Source organism: Cyrtonyx montezumae, unplaced genomic scaffold, assembly GCF_038088225.1.
Source record: "Cyrtonyx montezumae isolate F1298 unplaced genomic scaffold, pur_monq_1.0 scaffold_76, whole genome shotgun sequence".
NCBI classification, from domain to species: domain Eukaryota; kingdom Metazoa; phylum Chordata; class Aves; order Galliformes; family Odontophoridae; genus Cyrtonyx; species Cyrtonyx montezumae.
Genome location: NW_027072085.1, coordinates 307,895 through 323,849, shown reverse-complemented (window position 1 = coordinate 323,849; position 15,955 = coordinate 307,895). Strand labels below are relative to the sequence as shown.

Below are 15,955 nucleotides of genomic sequence, written 5' to 3'. Positions count from 1 at the left end.
AAGCACTCACATCCCCACTGCTGAGACTCACCTGCCCCCGTTCCTCTTGTAGTTGTCCGGGACATAGTGGGGCTGGAAGAAGAAGAAAGATGGCGGTTAACGCTGAACGCTGCGTGCTCCTCTGACACACACAGCTCCGTTCGGAGCTCAGAACCACTGCTGGAAAGTGGGTGCTGGGGACGTCTCCAGCTGAGAACGACGCACACGAAATGATCGTCCCGATCCCTGCCAGGAACCACCGACCCCCCCCTCCCCACATGCCCTCAGCATCTGCTCGGTTTCAAAGCGCGTATTCTCCGCGTGGAGTCACTTTTTCTCTCCGTGCTTTGGTTCGAGCCAAGTCCTCAGCCAGGCTGTGAGCACTGGCTGTCGGTTCCTTACGGTTCACTGCGCTTCGTGCACGGGGCCAGGGGGTCCTCAAACACACGTCCAACCTTCTGGAAGCAGCAAAAGGAGCTACGAGGGGATCACTTACGGAGAAGTCCCTCTTGGGAGTGAGTTTCTTGGGGAAGTGGTCGAAGGCGTAGGGCTTGGTGCACACGGGGTAACGGTTGCGGTGGATCTTGTAGAAGAGGTGGGCTGATTTATCCAGGCGGTAATCGCAGATGTACACGTCCTGCTCCTTCACTCCCTTCGGCCTCCCTGCAGACCCCAGACAAGGAAAGGATGGGAAGGATGGGAACCGCGCTCCGGGGACGGCACGCATCAGGTTCTGCAGCAGGGACCACGGCAGCATACGTCCCAAACTGGGTTTCCTTACCTTTGCAGTAGGTGTACAGGTCAAGGACGCAGCACGTTCCCACCACGGCCTCCAAGGGGATGATCTCGTACAGGGGCACCCGGAACAGCTCATTGTGATAGAACTTCCGAGACGGGGAATGGTGCGTTTCGTGCGGACGGAAATAGTGGTGACCAAAGGCGAAGCGCTCCTCCCTGCTCGGAGATGTGGAGGTAAAGGAGAGAAAACAGAACCAAAACCCAAACGTCTGCTTCCAGGAGGCTGCGGCACAACGTCACGCCCCCCCCCGATCCCTGGGTTATCTATCCGGCCCTCCTGAAAGGAGCACTCACGAAAGGAGCGCTCCGACGGAGATCACAGCTTCAACTTCATCCCCTCCGCTCAGTGGAAGTGCTCCCACTGTGGGTTTTATGGGCACAGCAGCCTTGCCGTGCTGCCACGGACGGCCCAGGGGCATTTAATGATGCTACAGTGGCTCAGCAAGGCAGTGCTCATTAGCTGAGCCAATCCAGCTGTCCCTGTGTACTCTCAGCCTATCCCAACATCAAGCCGTGCTCCCGTTTACACCTCCGTGCACGTGCTCTTACTGCACAGACAAGCGGGAATTCATCGAGCCCTTGCAAGTGAACCACGCTCAGCCCCACGTTTTTAAGCTCGCACAAAACCTCTGCGCTTTGAGAGGCAGCTCCAGCCCAACGCCTCCAACCCCGCAGATGCCTTCAACGTACTTCTCGTTCTTCCAGAGCTTCTCGATGCGGAAAATGTCGAGTTTGTCCCTGTTGATGTGGGACAGCAGCCGGTAGGACTGCCGCACCGGGTGTCCGTCCGGGGTCCTGCGGCTGTCTCTCATCAGGTAGACACAGTCACCTGGCAACGGGCACAGAAACACCTGTAAGGAACTCACGGAGCAGCAGAGAACGGCTCCATTAAAACCAACTGCCATCGAACCGCAGAGGGGGATGGAAAACAGAAGCGGGAGCAACAGGAGGAGGGAGGGGGATCCTCACTACGGGGCACTCCCGAAGGAGCAAAGAGTGCGGTGCTCTGATTCGACAGAGAGGAGCAAACGTGGAAGGAGGCGATGGCAGAGATCCGTGCACGGTTTGTGGGGTGCCCACGTACCCTGGCGCAGCAGCAGGTCGTCCCGCAGCAAGCAGATGTAGTACACGCAGCCGGGCTGGGCGTAATGGGGGCGGGGGATCATGGGGACCTCCTGCACGAGGGGAGAGAAGGAGCGTTCAGCGGCACTGCGCGTGGGGCTGACTCGTTTGGAGGGGTACAGGAAAGAGAACCGACGCTGAACGTGGCGAAAATTAATCCCAACGATGCTATAAAGTGGAAGCCCCCCGTGGGCTGTGCCAGCGCTGGTGCACATAAATCAAATCAGAGATTCGGTTTGCAGCTGCAGCAGCGAGGGGTTCGTTACGGATCCTTACCCTGTCCACAGGCCGGGGCTCACACTGCTCGCACAGGTAGTGCTCCACGTCGGAGTTCACTCCCATGCAGTCACAGTGCTGCCAGACCTACAAAAGCAGACGTACCCCGCTCAGAAATGGCCGTGATGCATTTGTTTTTTGACAAATCCTATTTCCCCAGAGGCGTTAAGGGAAGGCAGAAAAGCGACCGTCCCAGAGGAAACTATTTCACGTGGTGCAAGAACACGCAGACACCATCTGTAATGCAACTGTTGGAGCTGCTCAGATCCTGGCTGTGTAAGGACAGGATCCAGAAGTGACCCCCCCCCCCCCGAGAGCAGAACCTCTCCGTCCTGAATTGGAAACGAAGGCTCTGGAGGTAATTTAGGCTATGAGCCACGCAGACGCTGCTGGCAGATGCTCCACGGCTCGCGGGGTACAGAAAGGGACCCCCACTCGGCGTTCCCCGGCCTCACCATGCACTTTTCACACTGGATCATGAGCCCTTCATCCTTGTAAAGGCCACAGACGCAGCGGATGACGTCCTCGTCCTTCTCGTGCCCGCCGTCCTTGTCGCACACGGACGTCTCGCTGCTGTCCGCCTCGCTCGCCGTCTCCCCCACGATCTCATCGATCTGCGCCGACGCTTCGTGCCGAGCGCTGTAATACGCCTTCCGCAGCCGGCACACGTCGCGGCCCGTGGGAGATTTCCTGCCATAGTATTTCTGAGTGGAAAGCAAAGGAGGAGGGCTCAGACCTCGGCGGGGGTCTGCTTTTCCCTCTGAGGAGCCGTGCTGTCGGTGCACCCCTCCTGTTTGTCAGCGATGCGACACGTGTCTTAATTAAGGCACAGTCCACCTCGCCCTGAAGCACTCAGGGAGGGGGAAGTGCGTGCAGGGTACAGGGTGGGGGATGAGCTCTGCACAGAGGGAGCTGGGGGACGACAGGCTGACCGGGAGCAGCGTGCTCTCGTGGCCCAGACGGTCAATGGGATCCTGGGGTGCAACGCCCTGAAAACGACCCCAAAATAATGCCCAAATCCACTCCGAATGACTCCAGAATCCCACAGAATGGCCCCGAAATCCTTTATTCCAATTCCATGGGCCCCATGTGGCAGCAATGGTCCCCAAACCGACCCTAAAATGACCCTAACATCCTTTATTCCAATTCCACGGGCCCCATATGGCAGTAGTGCCCCCCCAAATGGCCCCAAAATCCCACAGGACAACCCCGAAATCCTTTATTCCAATTCCACGTGCCCTATATGGCAGCAGTGGTCCCCAAACTGACCCCAAAATGGCCCTAACATGACCCTAAAATCTTTTATTACAATTCCACGTGCCTCATATGGCAGCAGTGTCCCCCCAAATGCCCCCAAAATCCTTTATTCCAATTCCACGGGCCCCATGTGGCAGCAGTGGCCCCCAAAACGACTCCAAAATCCCACAGAATGACCCCAAAATGAGCCCAGCCTCCTGCGTGGCCAGCAGGTCGAGGGAGGGGATGCTCCCCCTCTGCTCTGCCCTGGGGAGAGGGGACCTGATCCAGGGGGAGAAATATCGGAGGGGTGGGGGGCACAGTGGCGAGGCCAGACTCTTTTCAGCAGTGCGTGGGGACGGGACGGGGGGGAACGGACATAGACTGCGGTGCTGTGGGTTTTGGGGGTCATTTTGGGGGGCATTGCTGCCCTATGGGGCATGTAGGATTGGAATAAGGGATTTTGGAGTCATTTTGGAGTCATTTTGGGTGGTTTGGGGGTCATTTTCGGGGGCACTGCTGCTCTATGGGGCATGTGGGATTGGAATAAAGGATTTGGGGGTCATTCTGGAGTCATTTTGGGTGGATTTTGGGGTCAATTTGGGTGGTTTGGGGGTCTTTTTGGGGGACACTGCTGCCCTATGGGGCACGTGGGATTGGAATAAAGGATTTGGGGGTCATTTTGGAGACATTTCTTGGGGTTTTGGGGTCATTTTATGGGATTTTGGGGTCATTTTATGGGGTTTTGGGGTCATTTCGGGGGCCATTGCTGCCATTTGGGGAACATGGAATTGGAATAAAGGATTTTGGGTTCATTTTGTGGGATTTTGGGGCCCTTCTGGAGACCTGTGTAGGGAACTGCTTTGGGAGGGGGTTGCACTTGATGATCTCTGGAGGTCCCTTCCAACCCCTATGGTTCTGTGACTCCATACGAGATCTTCCACCGTCACTCAGCTAGGACGAACCCCACGGTGTGTGAGGGCCCCGAGGGCGCAGGGAGCCTCACCTCTGCATTCCTGAACACCTTCAGCATGTCCCCATCGAAAGCCTCCACGGTTTTGTAGTAGCCAGTCAAGATCTGTTTCTCAATGGTGGCGAGGTCCAGAGGGTCAGAGATCTTCTCGTAATAGTCTGCATTTCTAAAGTGGGAAGGGTGAGAGCAGAATGTCACTCTCAGCAGCATCTCAAGAACGCAAACCCGGTACCCGCAGCCGTGGGTTACTCCGGGCAGCACTTACTTCTTCTTCGGGGGCAGGTTCAGGAGGGGAGCTGCAAGAGCCTGCCTGGAGGAATCTGCAATGGGAACACACAGTTCAGCAACAGAGACAGGAGCAAAGGTTGGGAACTAACCAACAACGTGCAGCAAGCATCGAAAGGCCCTTCCCACTATCAGGGAACTGAGCTCAAGTGGGTGCTGAGAGGTCGGATGCTGCCCCCAAACCGCGTGGGTCGGGGTGGAGGATGCTTTCCTCGCAGCTCCGCTGCACTGCACTGAAATACTGAAAAATGGACCACTTAAAAGCGTGGCAGCACCTGCAGATTCTGATGGGGTTGAGGAGGATAATGGCAGCAGGAGGAAGGGGGAAAAAAAAAAAGGAAAAGGTTATTTAAAATGCTGACGTAAGCTTTTTTTTTTTAATTTTATTTCTAATATTCGGAGAATCCATTGCTCCAGAGGCTGAAAAAGTCTCCACGGAGGTTTAAGGGGAGTGTCACCTTCACCTTTGTAGGCGATGATGGTGTCACATATCTCCTTGAAGATCTGAGCCAGGCGGGCAGCGCGAGCCACCTCGATGTTCTCTTCGGCCGCAGCCAAACGCCGCGTGCGGACCGAGCGCGCGGTCTGGAGGGCTGAGAACTGGGTCATGAAAACATCTGAAAGAGGGCACAGAGGAATTACAGCTACGGGAGGATGTCACAGAGCACGAGGAAGGCTGCCCCACGGAGGAGGCCTTGTCCTCTGATCCGCCAGCCCCAAAACAGCAGTGAACCGCTCCCTGGGAAGGAGAAGGAGCTGAACACCGCAGCACTGCTGCTGCAGCCCCAGCCCCACGCTGGAGGGCGTTTATGGATTAAAACAAACCCTCCCAGGAGAGCAAAGAAAGAAGATGACAGAGCTGGACCTTCCTCGATAGCTGCAGTCATCGTACCACGGTAAAACTCTGCCTGGAAACACCATCTGCTGCACGAGAACTGACTGCAGCGTGCGTGAACAACCGGTCGTGCTGCTCTGTCTTTGAGCTCAGCAAAGGGACAGCAAAAGCACACCACTCCCACCCTGATCCTCTTTTCCTGGCATAACAGAGTGAACCCTTCTGCTCTCAGCACCCTTATTTTTCTATCCTGCCTCAAGTCCTTCCTACCAAAGCTTTATCACCAACAATAATACGTTGCTCTGGGCTGGCGCAGCACAGTCCCACGCTGATGGTATTCAGGACGCTGGCTTTTCTGCCATCATCCCTCCTTATAAATCCATCACCAATTATTACCATTATTTCCAAGTCAGTGTCATGGTAAAAGCCTTTTTCACACAAGAGGTCCTCACTGCTCACAGCCCATCCGGATGGTTCAGGGGGTTATCAAAGTATGATTAAGTTGCTGGAGCAAGCACAGTACATCATTAATTCACTCCAAATACTCACTTCTAATGTAACGTGCCGCAGGGAACAAACTCTGCGCAGCAGTAACAACCCCTGGGCGCAGCATTTGGGCTCTCAGGGGAGCAGAGCAGCAACGTGAGGGCTCTGTGCTGTCCTTACCAGATTTGATGTTGCCATCATCCCGGCAGATCCCGTTCCAGCGGCTGTACAGCGACGCCGTGTGGATGTGATCGCTGACCTGCTTCACTTCCTCTTGCTTCTGCCGAATCTTCTCCCAGTTCCGTACCAAAAACACGTGGTGTTTCAACACAAAATTCCTACGTATGTTAAAAAGAAATCGAGAGTCACCTTTTCGTTCTGTAATTAATACCATCACGTGGCCAAAAAGAACCCGAAGACACTCGGAGATAACTCTCACGTCCGCGGGGAGGAATCCCACCCCAACTTCTTGCTCAGGACATCCCACAGTCCCTCATCCTAGAGAAAACATCGGTTCCACATCTGCACGACCCTCAATTCCTGAGGAAACAGCCCCCCCACCCACCCCCCTCTCCTCACCTTTCCCTGTTGGACATGGGCTTCATCTGGAGCTGCGGCGTCAGCCTGGTCGGCGTGTTCACGCTCTCGCTGGGCTCCTCCTGCATGTGGCCCCTCTGGAAAACAGATCGCTCTGACAGACAGGGAAACACTGCCAAGAGTGCACACACCAGGAAAGGCAGCTCCCCGGGGCACAAAACGCAGCACTTCTCTTTCTGTTCTGAAGTTACGAACCCGTTTCTCATCGCCTTTTACCCGTGAAAGGCGCTGCCTTTACTACTTACTCTCTTTTTCAGTTTGTGCTTGGACTTCCTCTTCTCTTTTGACCGCCCCGTCCTCCTGTGGCTGCTCACAGGTTGGCTGCTTTTGCTCGGAAGTCCGTTCACTCGCTGACTTTTACCCCCAATTATTCCTCTGCATTTGTCGAAGCCACACTTGCAGAGTTGCTTTGGAAAAACAAAGAAAGAAAGAGAGAGTGATCGTTCGAAGTAACAGTCAGATCGCTCTGAATCCCAATGTTATAAAGGATCTGCTCTCAGCCCTCGCTCTGCTGGCTCTGTGCTCCTTACCTGCTTTTCAACATTAAAGGAGTGGAAGTTGTAGTCGTAGGTCAGCTCAGTGCCAGCAGGCATGTCCTTAAGTGCATACAACCCGATCCGGTAAACACCGTTAACAGACCTGCAGAAAAAAAGATATGCACATAATAAAATATTCCTGATGATTAAATTTGCCTTTGTCCACACCACGGAAGTGATGGTGATGGGAAACAATACTCGTGTCGTGCTCGGGAGTTGTTCTTCCTTCGTTTTGTTCTCATTTCTCTCCTTCATAGCAATCTTGGGAAGCCAAAACCCAATGAGGAGGAACCACAGAAGCACAGAATCATAGGGGTTGGAAGTGAAGCTGTGCTTCCAGGAGCTGCAGAGTGGATGAGCTGCCACGGAGGAGCTCGTTTCAGCTGCCAGGACTCAGGTCCTCAGCTCAGCTCAGCTCAGAGGCTTTCGCTGATCGTTAAGCCTCGTTTCAAAAGGTGTGCTGAAGTTTACTGTCCCCCCAGTCCCGCCTCTCTTTTTTGTGTGTTGGATTTTAGCACACCGAGCTCAATTCATGCTGCTTCCAGCTACAATTCCCACAGGCTTCCTCGCTGTGCTACAGGTACTTCTGCTTCGTGAGCACGACAGCGAATGCCTTTTACGCCGCTGAACCGAATTCCCCTATTTTTAGACCAGATTCTCTCAGGTGATCATCGCTTATCTCTATCTGAGCCACTGGCATCCCAGTCCCCCAGGAAACAGAAGGGATTTTTCTTACCACTTCTGCATCTCGCAGTTGGGATTACAGCTGTGGTTGATAAAACGAGCCTCGTTGCCCATACGGTAACTGTCTATCACCATCCCACTGTCCAAGTTCAGGCAGTAGTGGTCACTGTGGTTATGGTACTGCTCAATCATCCGGTTCCTACGAAGCAACACAGAAAGGCCTTCGTGCCTGTCCCCCTCTGGCTGCAGAGCAAACTCGGGGTCACTCAGTAGCAGCTCATTCGTGAGCCCTGAGAGGGTTCTGAAGGAAAAGCAGCCGCAGTTTCTGCACGTTACAGAATCGCACACCTCGGCGCGGAGGGGACCACCACGATAGCCATTTTTATCATCAGGGCCACCGACAGAGCCCGGATTAGGATCTAGAAGCTTGCTCTCCTGGAAAGCTCCCTTCTGGGCTCTGCAGATCGTGTGTGTGTGCAGTTCACGCTGATAATACTGATCGTGTTGGTGTTCTGATGTTGTGTGTGTGTCCAACGGAGCTCTCTGAGCAGCAAGGACGTCTGTCCAAATCAATCACCCCGGGATGTGGCGTACTTAACGAGACTCTTTCCTCCTCTCCTTAGCTCCATGCTCCCTCTCGTCCTTCTGCCTTCTCACCTCTCTGCAATAGCTGCTTCCTTTTCTGGCCCCGTGGTTCTGCTTCGCACAGTCGCGTCAGACCCACATTCACCCACAGCTCTGACTTTACAGAGCAGACGCTGCGCTCCGCAGAATAACCCCTCCTCTCTGACTGTGAAAAAGACAGCTGAGCAAAAATCTGAATCCCAACCCTTCCTTCTGGAGGCAGTGACCCGAGAAGCATTTCCTCTTCTGTATTCTCCCGCTTGTTTCTGCCTAAGGATTTCCCAACGACGGATGCTAAAGTCATCTCCTGAGTGAATAAGTATTTCTACCTGAATTCTTGCTCGCTCACGACTTCTCCCAGATATTCGATGATGAACTGTCCTGCTTTCAGGGGCTCTTTGGTGCGAATTCCCCATCCCTTCTCCTCGGCCCGGAACCTCTCCAGGCACTGCACCCACTCGTGCCTCTGGATCCGTTGGTTACAGCACTGCTCACCACAAGGGCACGTGTTTGGCGAACACTCAGCAAAGATCATCCTGGAAGTGAAAAGAAAGAAGTCAAGGAAGGGCAGTGCCCAAGTCCGCACGGATCTGAGCACTCTGAGCGCGGCGGGTCCGCCTGCTCCTGACCTGTTGAGGCAGTCCTCCATGCAGCCCTTCCCGTTGTCATCATCTGGTTTCTTACAGTTGCAGGTCGTGGCTTCGTAGCCAGAAAGGGGTTTGACATCCACGTAGACATCTGGAGGGAAGAAACCAGGAGGTGGGGATGCTTCCCAGGTAAAAACGACAACCATTTATGTACCGAGTTTTCAGTTCAATTACGCATAGCAAGAAAAGAAGGTGGAAGTTTCTCCATCAGGACAAAGAGTGTGACAGGATTCCCAGCAGCACAGAGGCACGTTTTAGGAACGATAAGATTTTACTCACTGGAGCGGATCTTTTTGTACAGTGGGACATCTGGCTTTTTGTACAGCTAGGAAAGAAGAAAGAGAAGACGTGGTGTAACTGCATCTGTTGTTCAGAACCGGGGAAACGATGCTCTGTTTGTGGGTAAGGGTTTTGCACTCAGGACCGCATGAACAAGCTACAGGTTGGGCACAGGACTGCTCTGTGATGGCTGTCAATATTTTAGGTGGCTGTGGGAAACGCCGAGGCATTTGTTATATATATATTATATTATTGTGGATCACGGATGCCAAGGCTTTTATTATCTGTAATATTGACAAGGCAGGTGCAGCTCATTTTCAACACATGGCCAAGGAGCTGAAATGTCAGCAGCCAGCGTGAGCTGAAGATCACAACGTGGTGTTTGAAGGGGAGCAGGAGCTGCAGCCACGTGGGAACGTGCCCTGCTCACTGCCACGCTGCAGCCCCACGTCTCAGAGCTGCTCAGCCGGGACAGGGGGACCTCCCAGCGCCGTGTTCAACCACGCGGTCGAAACTTCTCAGGAGGGAAAAAAGAAAGAAACCCTATTTTTAGGGTTTGCCCCTATTTCAAGCACTTTCAAAACGTTCAACGCTTTCCCTTCTTTGCTCGGTATGAACATTTCAGCATGAGAGTGAAAAAGAAATTCCACACTCTGCTGGGAGGGATCCAAGAAAAAGAAGGCCTGAAATTTCTCCCCGTGCTGTTGGCAGTACATCTGAATTCTCCCGAGGCATGTCTAAAACGAGATCAGTGCGGAAAGCAGGCACGCTACCAAAATAAAAGTCTGCAGCAGCAGCAGTGACTTTGCTGGCAGAAACCTCCAGGATTGCTGCTCTGCAAGAGATGGGATGGTGGAAACTGCTCACGTGAAGCACGTACAGAAATCCCCCTCTCGTCGCCCAGTGGCAGCAATAGGAATACTCATCAATACACAGAGTACATCAACGCGGTTTTCACGCTATTTTCTTCCCAACCATAATCTTGGCAAGCAGTAACTTTTTATCTTGTACCTGATTGTGTTTCCACTGCCAGAGGATGTCGTAAGGCAGCTGGAAGTCAATTCTCTTTTGTCTGAGATATTTCCCTGCAACAAAAAGGTTTGTAAGTTGCACACACTCATATTCACACATCCCCCGGGGCACAAGGATTGCTCCCAGGCGTGGGGCCAACATTCTGATAGGGCCTCTCAGTGTCTGCAAGGCAGCACAACAGCAGACCCTTCCGAACGTGTTTTCCGTGTCGGTGATGAGCACAGGAAGGAGCCCACCATCTTGTGGTCCTTTCTGCTCCGCCTCTGCAGTGTCACGGACAGCAGGGAGAAATGCTGAGCGAGGCGACAGGCAGGAGCTGCGTTCTGCTCCGTCGCTGCCCCTCCAGGATGCCCTCAAACTCCACCGGTCACGGTTCAGCTCTGCAGAGCTGCGCAGGGAACCCTGCAGGTGCTCATCCAGGAGACCCCAACGTGAGTTACAGGACAGCAACCAACGCGCAGAGCCGTGCCACACCGCACTGCAGCCACCAGAATGCAGGAACCCCAAAGGACGCTGCTCTGTGCTCACAAGGTGATCGAGCACAGGGCCCACATCGGCGCGCGCGATTCATCCGAGGGGCTCCGTCACAACGCTGTGCTCAAAGAAACCACATCACCGACTTTCCAAGTTTCCTTTGTGCAGCCTTCCCCAGAGGAGCACACTCAGACCTGACAAACGCATTCCTGCTTCAGAGTGACTTCGGGAGGATCTGTGCTCTCAGCAATAACCGGATCTCTTTTCAGACAGGAGTTACTGCTGTCGCTGCAAACCTTGTCTTTATTCCACAACTTACTGTCACCCCAGACTCTTTGCAAAAGAAGGAAACTGCCTCGTTAAATGCTCCATTTGTGTAAGGCCTGAGGCTTGACACGAAGTGCCAGGCTCCTTCTAGCTAGGATTAAAACGCTCTCTTATCACTTGCTTTGGAAAACTGTCGTCACGGAGCCACAGAGAGCAGAGAGGAGATGAGGTGACAGCTCCTCGTCTCATTTCCCCAGGTTCCCTAAATCCCTCCACAGTGATCCGTGGTCTCACGTGAACTCCCACGCGTACCCTCACCACCGGACCACGGAAACGCTGAAGTCTTCCCTGCAATGCAGCCCGAAATTACTTTTTATTTCCAAAGCTTTATTCATCCAGAGCAGGTTCCAGGAAAGAGCTAAATCTGCCGGGAATTTGCTTTCACTTCTGTGACCTCACCGGGCGAAACAAAAGGCTCTTTCAAGTGCCCTGGCAGCGTGCCTGCAGCCACCAGCACAGCCCTAAACCTTTAGCTCTGCTCCGCAGCAAGCTGCTCTCCAGCTACCCAACACGCAGCAATTAAAGCTGGCTTATCTTTATGGCAGGAGCTTGTTTGTGTCTGCTAGCACCAACAAACCTGAGGTCACGGCCTTGGGAGGAGAACAGGATCGCTGCGCCGCAGACCGAACCTGAGCGTCAGAACGGATGGTTCAGAGCGGCCGTAGTTTCATGACCTCATTCAAGGAAGAACCCAGAAAGGTCACGTCCTTGGGAACGTGACTTAACATCTTCAGCTCTGCAAGCTGAAAGGTTTGTGCTTATTGACACACACAGGCACGGTTCGTCTAGATTCACGTTTTCCATTCTTCCTCATTTTTCATCATTATAGGCACGAGGGGGAACGTATTATTGCCCGCTTAGCATCTGAGATGTAAGAAATGGGACAAATCATCTCTGGCTACACTGCTGGAAAATTAATTCGGGAGGGACACTGTCACAGCACTTTCATGCTGAAGCACTGCAGCACTTGAAGCACGGTTAAAGCTCTTCGGATGGAAAACAAAAAATGAGAAGAAAGGAGAGCACAAAAGAAACCTCCCGAGTCAAACTCTTCCGCTGAAAAACACAGGAGGATGAGTGTGACCTCTGATGAGGTCAATATGCTGAAGGATATTATTACCTTGAGGATGGGAGGAAATAAAAGGGAGAGAGACAAAGAGAGTCCAAACAGAGCACCTCAGTGTCACCCGAGAGTGATATTTGGTCCCCAGGCACTAAAACATGTGCAGTACCCACCGACATGAATAGGGGCTGGAAACAATCCGTGCTCGTGCTCCCCAGGAGTGTACTCCAGCTTCTCCTTCTTCAGCTGGATGAGGCGGCTCTTCGGGCTGTGGGGAACAGAGTGAGAAACACCTCTGTCACACACGAAGCGTGCATGATCTGTTACCAGCATGCAGACATCCAGAACGTCAGGCACCAGAACGACAGTAGGGATCACTCCCAGTTGCCCAAGGGCCGGGCTGCTCCCATTTCAGAAGTGGTGATTTGATTTTGTCCCCCTGGAGTTGGGCAGCACCTTTGGGACAGCACCAGCACGAACCTCCTCCTGTGCCACAGGGCAGAAGTGATGAAGGTTAAAGGACACATCCTGACGTTGGCTGCTGAGCTATTTGATGCACTGTACACGTGTAGTGCCCCCTGTCCTACCAAACATCCTGCTTCTATTCCTCTAGTACGGCGTCCATCAATGAAGGCAGGAAAAGAAATCGGGGTTCAAAAAGCAATGAGAGAGCCCCTGTAGAGAAGGAGCAAACGGGGGGATGAAATAAGAGTGGCTGTGTGGGTCAGGGAGACATCAAACGATGCCGCTCAGCACCCAGACCTCGTCAAACATTCCGGTTAATTCCACAGCAAGGTGACTCCATTTCAGACAGTGATAAAGGAGCAAAGGGGAACTGCTGAAATGAAGGCTCCCCCAGCTACGTGCTGCTTATACTCCCCCTGAAAGAGCTCTGCTTTTAATAGTGAAGGCCCCGGTGACGAAAGCAACTCTTGCACTGAACCACACACACGCACACGGGCAGTTGTACCGCAATGGGGAAGTTTATCATGAAAATGAAACAGGAATATCTAGGAAAATGCATCCCACACCCATCACCCTCATTTGTTACGGCACAGAGGGACTGTTCTGCAGATGGAGAGGTGAAGAAATGCACTCCAGGCCACGGGAGCAGGGCAGGGGCTCAAACACACATCACCTATTTCCAGTCGGGTGTTTCACGCTCCAGAAGCTAACAGCAGCGCAGTGCTGCTGCCTGCTCCTTACATAAACACAGCGACTTCCAACTGAAGTCGGTTTTGCCAAGCTATCCCCATCAGAGAGCAGCACCACTTCCCCACACAAGAAAGGGCACTGCTTCTGACGCTACAAGCCCGTTTATGGATGGCAGACATCCACTCCTTTTGCTTTGGCAAACACAGCCCTCCTTCGCCCACCACGAAAAAACGCTCATCTGGAGGGAATAAGAGAAGAACCTGTGCCTCTGCCCTTCCAGGCTGAGCTGCACTCAGTCCCTGAGGCTTGCAAGGAAAGAGACTTTGTGATAACTGCTTACAGGACCTGGAAAACAACTTCTTATCGGGAGGAAATGGAAAAGCATTGTGAAAAGGCAAAGAGTGAACCTCCGTTTCCGAGAGGCAAGCAAACCCTGAAGCCAAAGGCAAAGAGAAAACACGCAAGGTGTGAGCGAGCGGCGGCCACGGGAGCACCCTTCGTGTGCTCCACGTAGAGCACATCAGTAGAAATGGAAGTTGTGGTACAGAAAGTGCAAAGGGGACAGCAATAGGGACAGGAGACAGGAAAGGAGGCAGCCAAACCCCCAAGGTTTAACACAAATCTCTCTGGGGACTGCAGGAACACCCCGGGTCTCAGCTCTAGACCTCGTCACAAAGAAGAGTGGGAAAGTTCTGCTCTCCATCCTAACACAGCGACGAAATACTCAACAGGAAGGAAACTCAGTGTTCATTCTATGACCACGAGGTGTACCTGCCTGTCTGCAGCTCTGCTTCTACAACACCCCGCTCCCTGCAGCTCCACGAGCAGTGGGGCCAGCAAGGTGGAAGCAAAGGAGGCAAAGGAGACTTTGTACTCCTCTAGCAAAGCCACTGCTGGGTAAACAGGTAATGACTGCGGGGCACAATCTTCCTTTGTTCTTACACCTGCAGCCCTGTGCCACCACACAGGGAACCCATCTTACATGTCTGCGTAATTCCTGCAGCGGGAGCTGAGGGCTCTGCTAACGTGGAACGTTTGGAGATAGAGCTTCACTGAGGCTGACTTCTGAAATCACTCCTTTCACGCTTATCTTCCTTCATTCTCATCTGCTGGAAATCACCAACTCTGAGCTGCAGTCACTGAGCTTTAACAGCTCTCTATCCAAGGGAAGTCACTGCACTGCCACTCCAAACAGCTCGAAGCAAAGGAGATGAACCACACCTGATGGGGCAACGAGCAGGGTTCGTACCTGGGATTCCTTCCTGAAAAGGATAACCACTCATCACCACTCAGTGCACAAAAATAGCAACGCACGGGCCCCTGTACGCGGACACCGCGCTCGGTGCCTGAGCTCCGCCAGCCCTTCTCCTGCCACGATGGTTACTGTCAGAAGAATGTCTTGCACTCCTCAAGGTCGATCCTCAGAGACACAGAGATTGCTGCAGGCTGCTTCCTGCCTACGGTTACGCCTGAAACCTTCACCGTGTCAGATTCTGATAATTACCACGCGTGTTACTTTTCACAGCCTTTAATTAAGCTGATGCTTTCGGTTCAGCTTCTTCCCAGCCAGCTCTTTCTGCCTTTACCTGAGAGGAGACAGCTCCCACCGGAATACAGACAGCAACTCTGCACTGCTATTACTTACTCTGCTGTTTTGTACACGTCGGAGTAGAGCCCTGCCTTCTGGTACTTCTTCTTTGGGGGCCGGGGGGCTTTCTTCTCACGCTGGGGAGCAGAGGGCAAAGGCTGCTGCTCAGTGCCTTCGGGTTCAGGTGGTTTCCCAAGGGCATCCTGAGGGCTGGGTGCTTCAGGCGGCGCCTCAGAAAAACTGGAAGACAAAGTAAAGGTGATCTTCACAGGTTTACGCTTCCTACAATCAATATTTTCTTACCGTATTTCGTTACTCTTTCTTTTTTTATGGTCAGCAGCACAGAGCCCTGCAGGTTACCGAGGTGTGAGATGTCTCTGCTATTTAACAACGCGCCACGACCACGGGCAAGCAGGGCTTGAGCAGAACTGCAAGGAACGGAGGATCTTCTAACAGTAATATTACCACTCCTCACGTTCAGCCCTCGGAGCCTCAGTTCAGTGACTCAGAAGGTGTCTGCACTGTGAAAGCAGCAGGGGCCTCCACTCAGCTCTCAGGGGCCACACCGTGCATTCTCGGAGCGTGCGGTTCCAGCAACGTTCTCCAAACCCAAATGCTTGAGCATTTGGTCCTGACCCACAAACGGGTCATTATTATTTGGAGCCATTGGGAAAACTCAGGGAGAAACAGCCCTGGAGGACTGTGATGTCTCTGTTGTAGAGGTTCCTGCGTGTTTCTTTACCACCAGGACTGCACTCTTCAGACAGGTGTGTACCAGAACTCCTACTCACTGTTTTGGTTTTCACTCCTTGCTGCGGATCAGTTGATCTCACCTGACATTCTGCACTGCTTGGAATTGTTTCTCATGCACAAAAGTCACACTGAAGGTTCCCACGGTACTGCAGCTCTTACAGTCCCGTGCTCAGCACACGACGTAAGAACAACCTCTGCTAAAGTAC

General features: G+C 53.1%; 1 protein-coding gene across 1 annotated transcript in view; it reads right to left on the bottom strand.

The window, feature by feature from the left end:
- The window catches only part of ASH1L (ASH1 like histone lysine methyltransferase), a 38,567-nt gene that overhangs the window by 2,905 nt on the left and 19,707 nt on the right, over positions 1 to 15,955 (bottom strand). The window contains exons 6-26 of the mRNA XM_065751609.1: positions 15,054 to 15,236; positions 12,427 to 12,521; positions 10,369 to 10,442; positions 9,358 to 9,403; positions 9,061 to 9,169; positions 8,761 to 8,967; positions 7,860 to 8,006; positions 7,118 to 7,226; positions 6,833 to 6,994; positions 6,570 to 6,664; positions 6,171 to 6,328; positions 5,134 to 5,286; positions 4,650 to 4,704; positions 4,418 to 4,550; positions 2,631 to 2,879; positions 2,176 to 2,262; positions 1,862 to 1,952; positions 1,468 to 1,606; positions 761 to 933; positions 476 to 642; positions 32 to 72 (exon numbers count right to left, since the gene is read on the bottom strand). Of these exons, the coding sequence (XP_065607681.1) occupies positions 32 to 72; positions 476 to 642; positions 761 to 933; positions 1,468 to 1,606; positions 1,862 to 1,952; positions 2,176 to 2,262; positions 2,631 to 2,879; positions 4,418 to 4,550; positions 4,650 to 4,704; positions 5,134 to 5,286; positions 6,171 to 6,328; positions 6,570 to 6,664; positions 6,833 to 6,994; positions 7,118 to 7,226; positions 7,860 to 8,006; positions 8,761 to 8,967; positions 9,061 to 9,169; positions 9,358 to 9,403; positions 10,369 to 10,442; positions 12,427 to 12,521; positions 15,054 to 15,236 (2,673 nt within the window). The remainder of the gene's footprint in view (positions 1 to 31; positions 73 to 475; positions 643 to 760; positions 934 to 1,467; positions 1,607 to 1,861; positions 1,953 to 2,175; positions 2,263 to 2,630; positions 2,880 to 4,417; positions 4,551 to 4,649; positions 4,705 to 5,133; positions 5,287 to 6,170; positions 6,329 to 6,569; positions 6,665 to 6,832; positions 6,995 to 7,117; positions 7,227 to 7,859; positions 8,007 to 8,760; positions 8,968 to 9,060; positions 9,170 to 9,357; positions 9,404 to 10,368; positions 10,443 to 12,426; positions 12,522 to 15,053; positions 15,237 to 15,955) is intronic.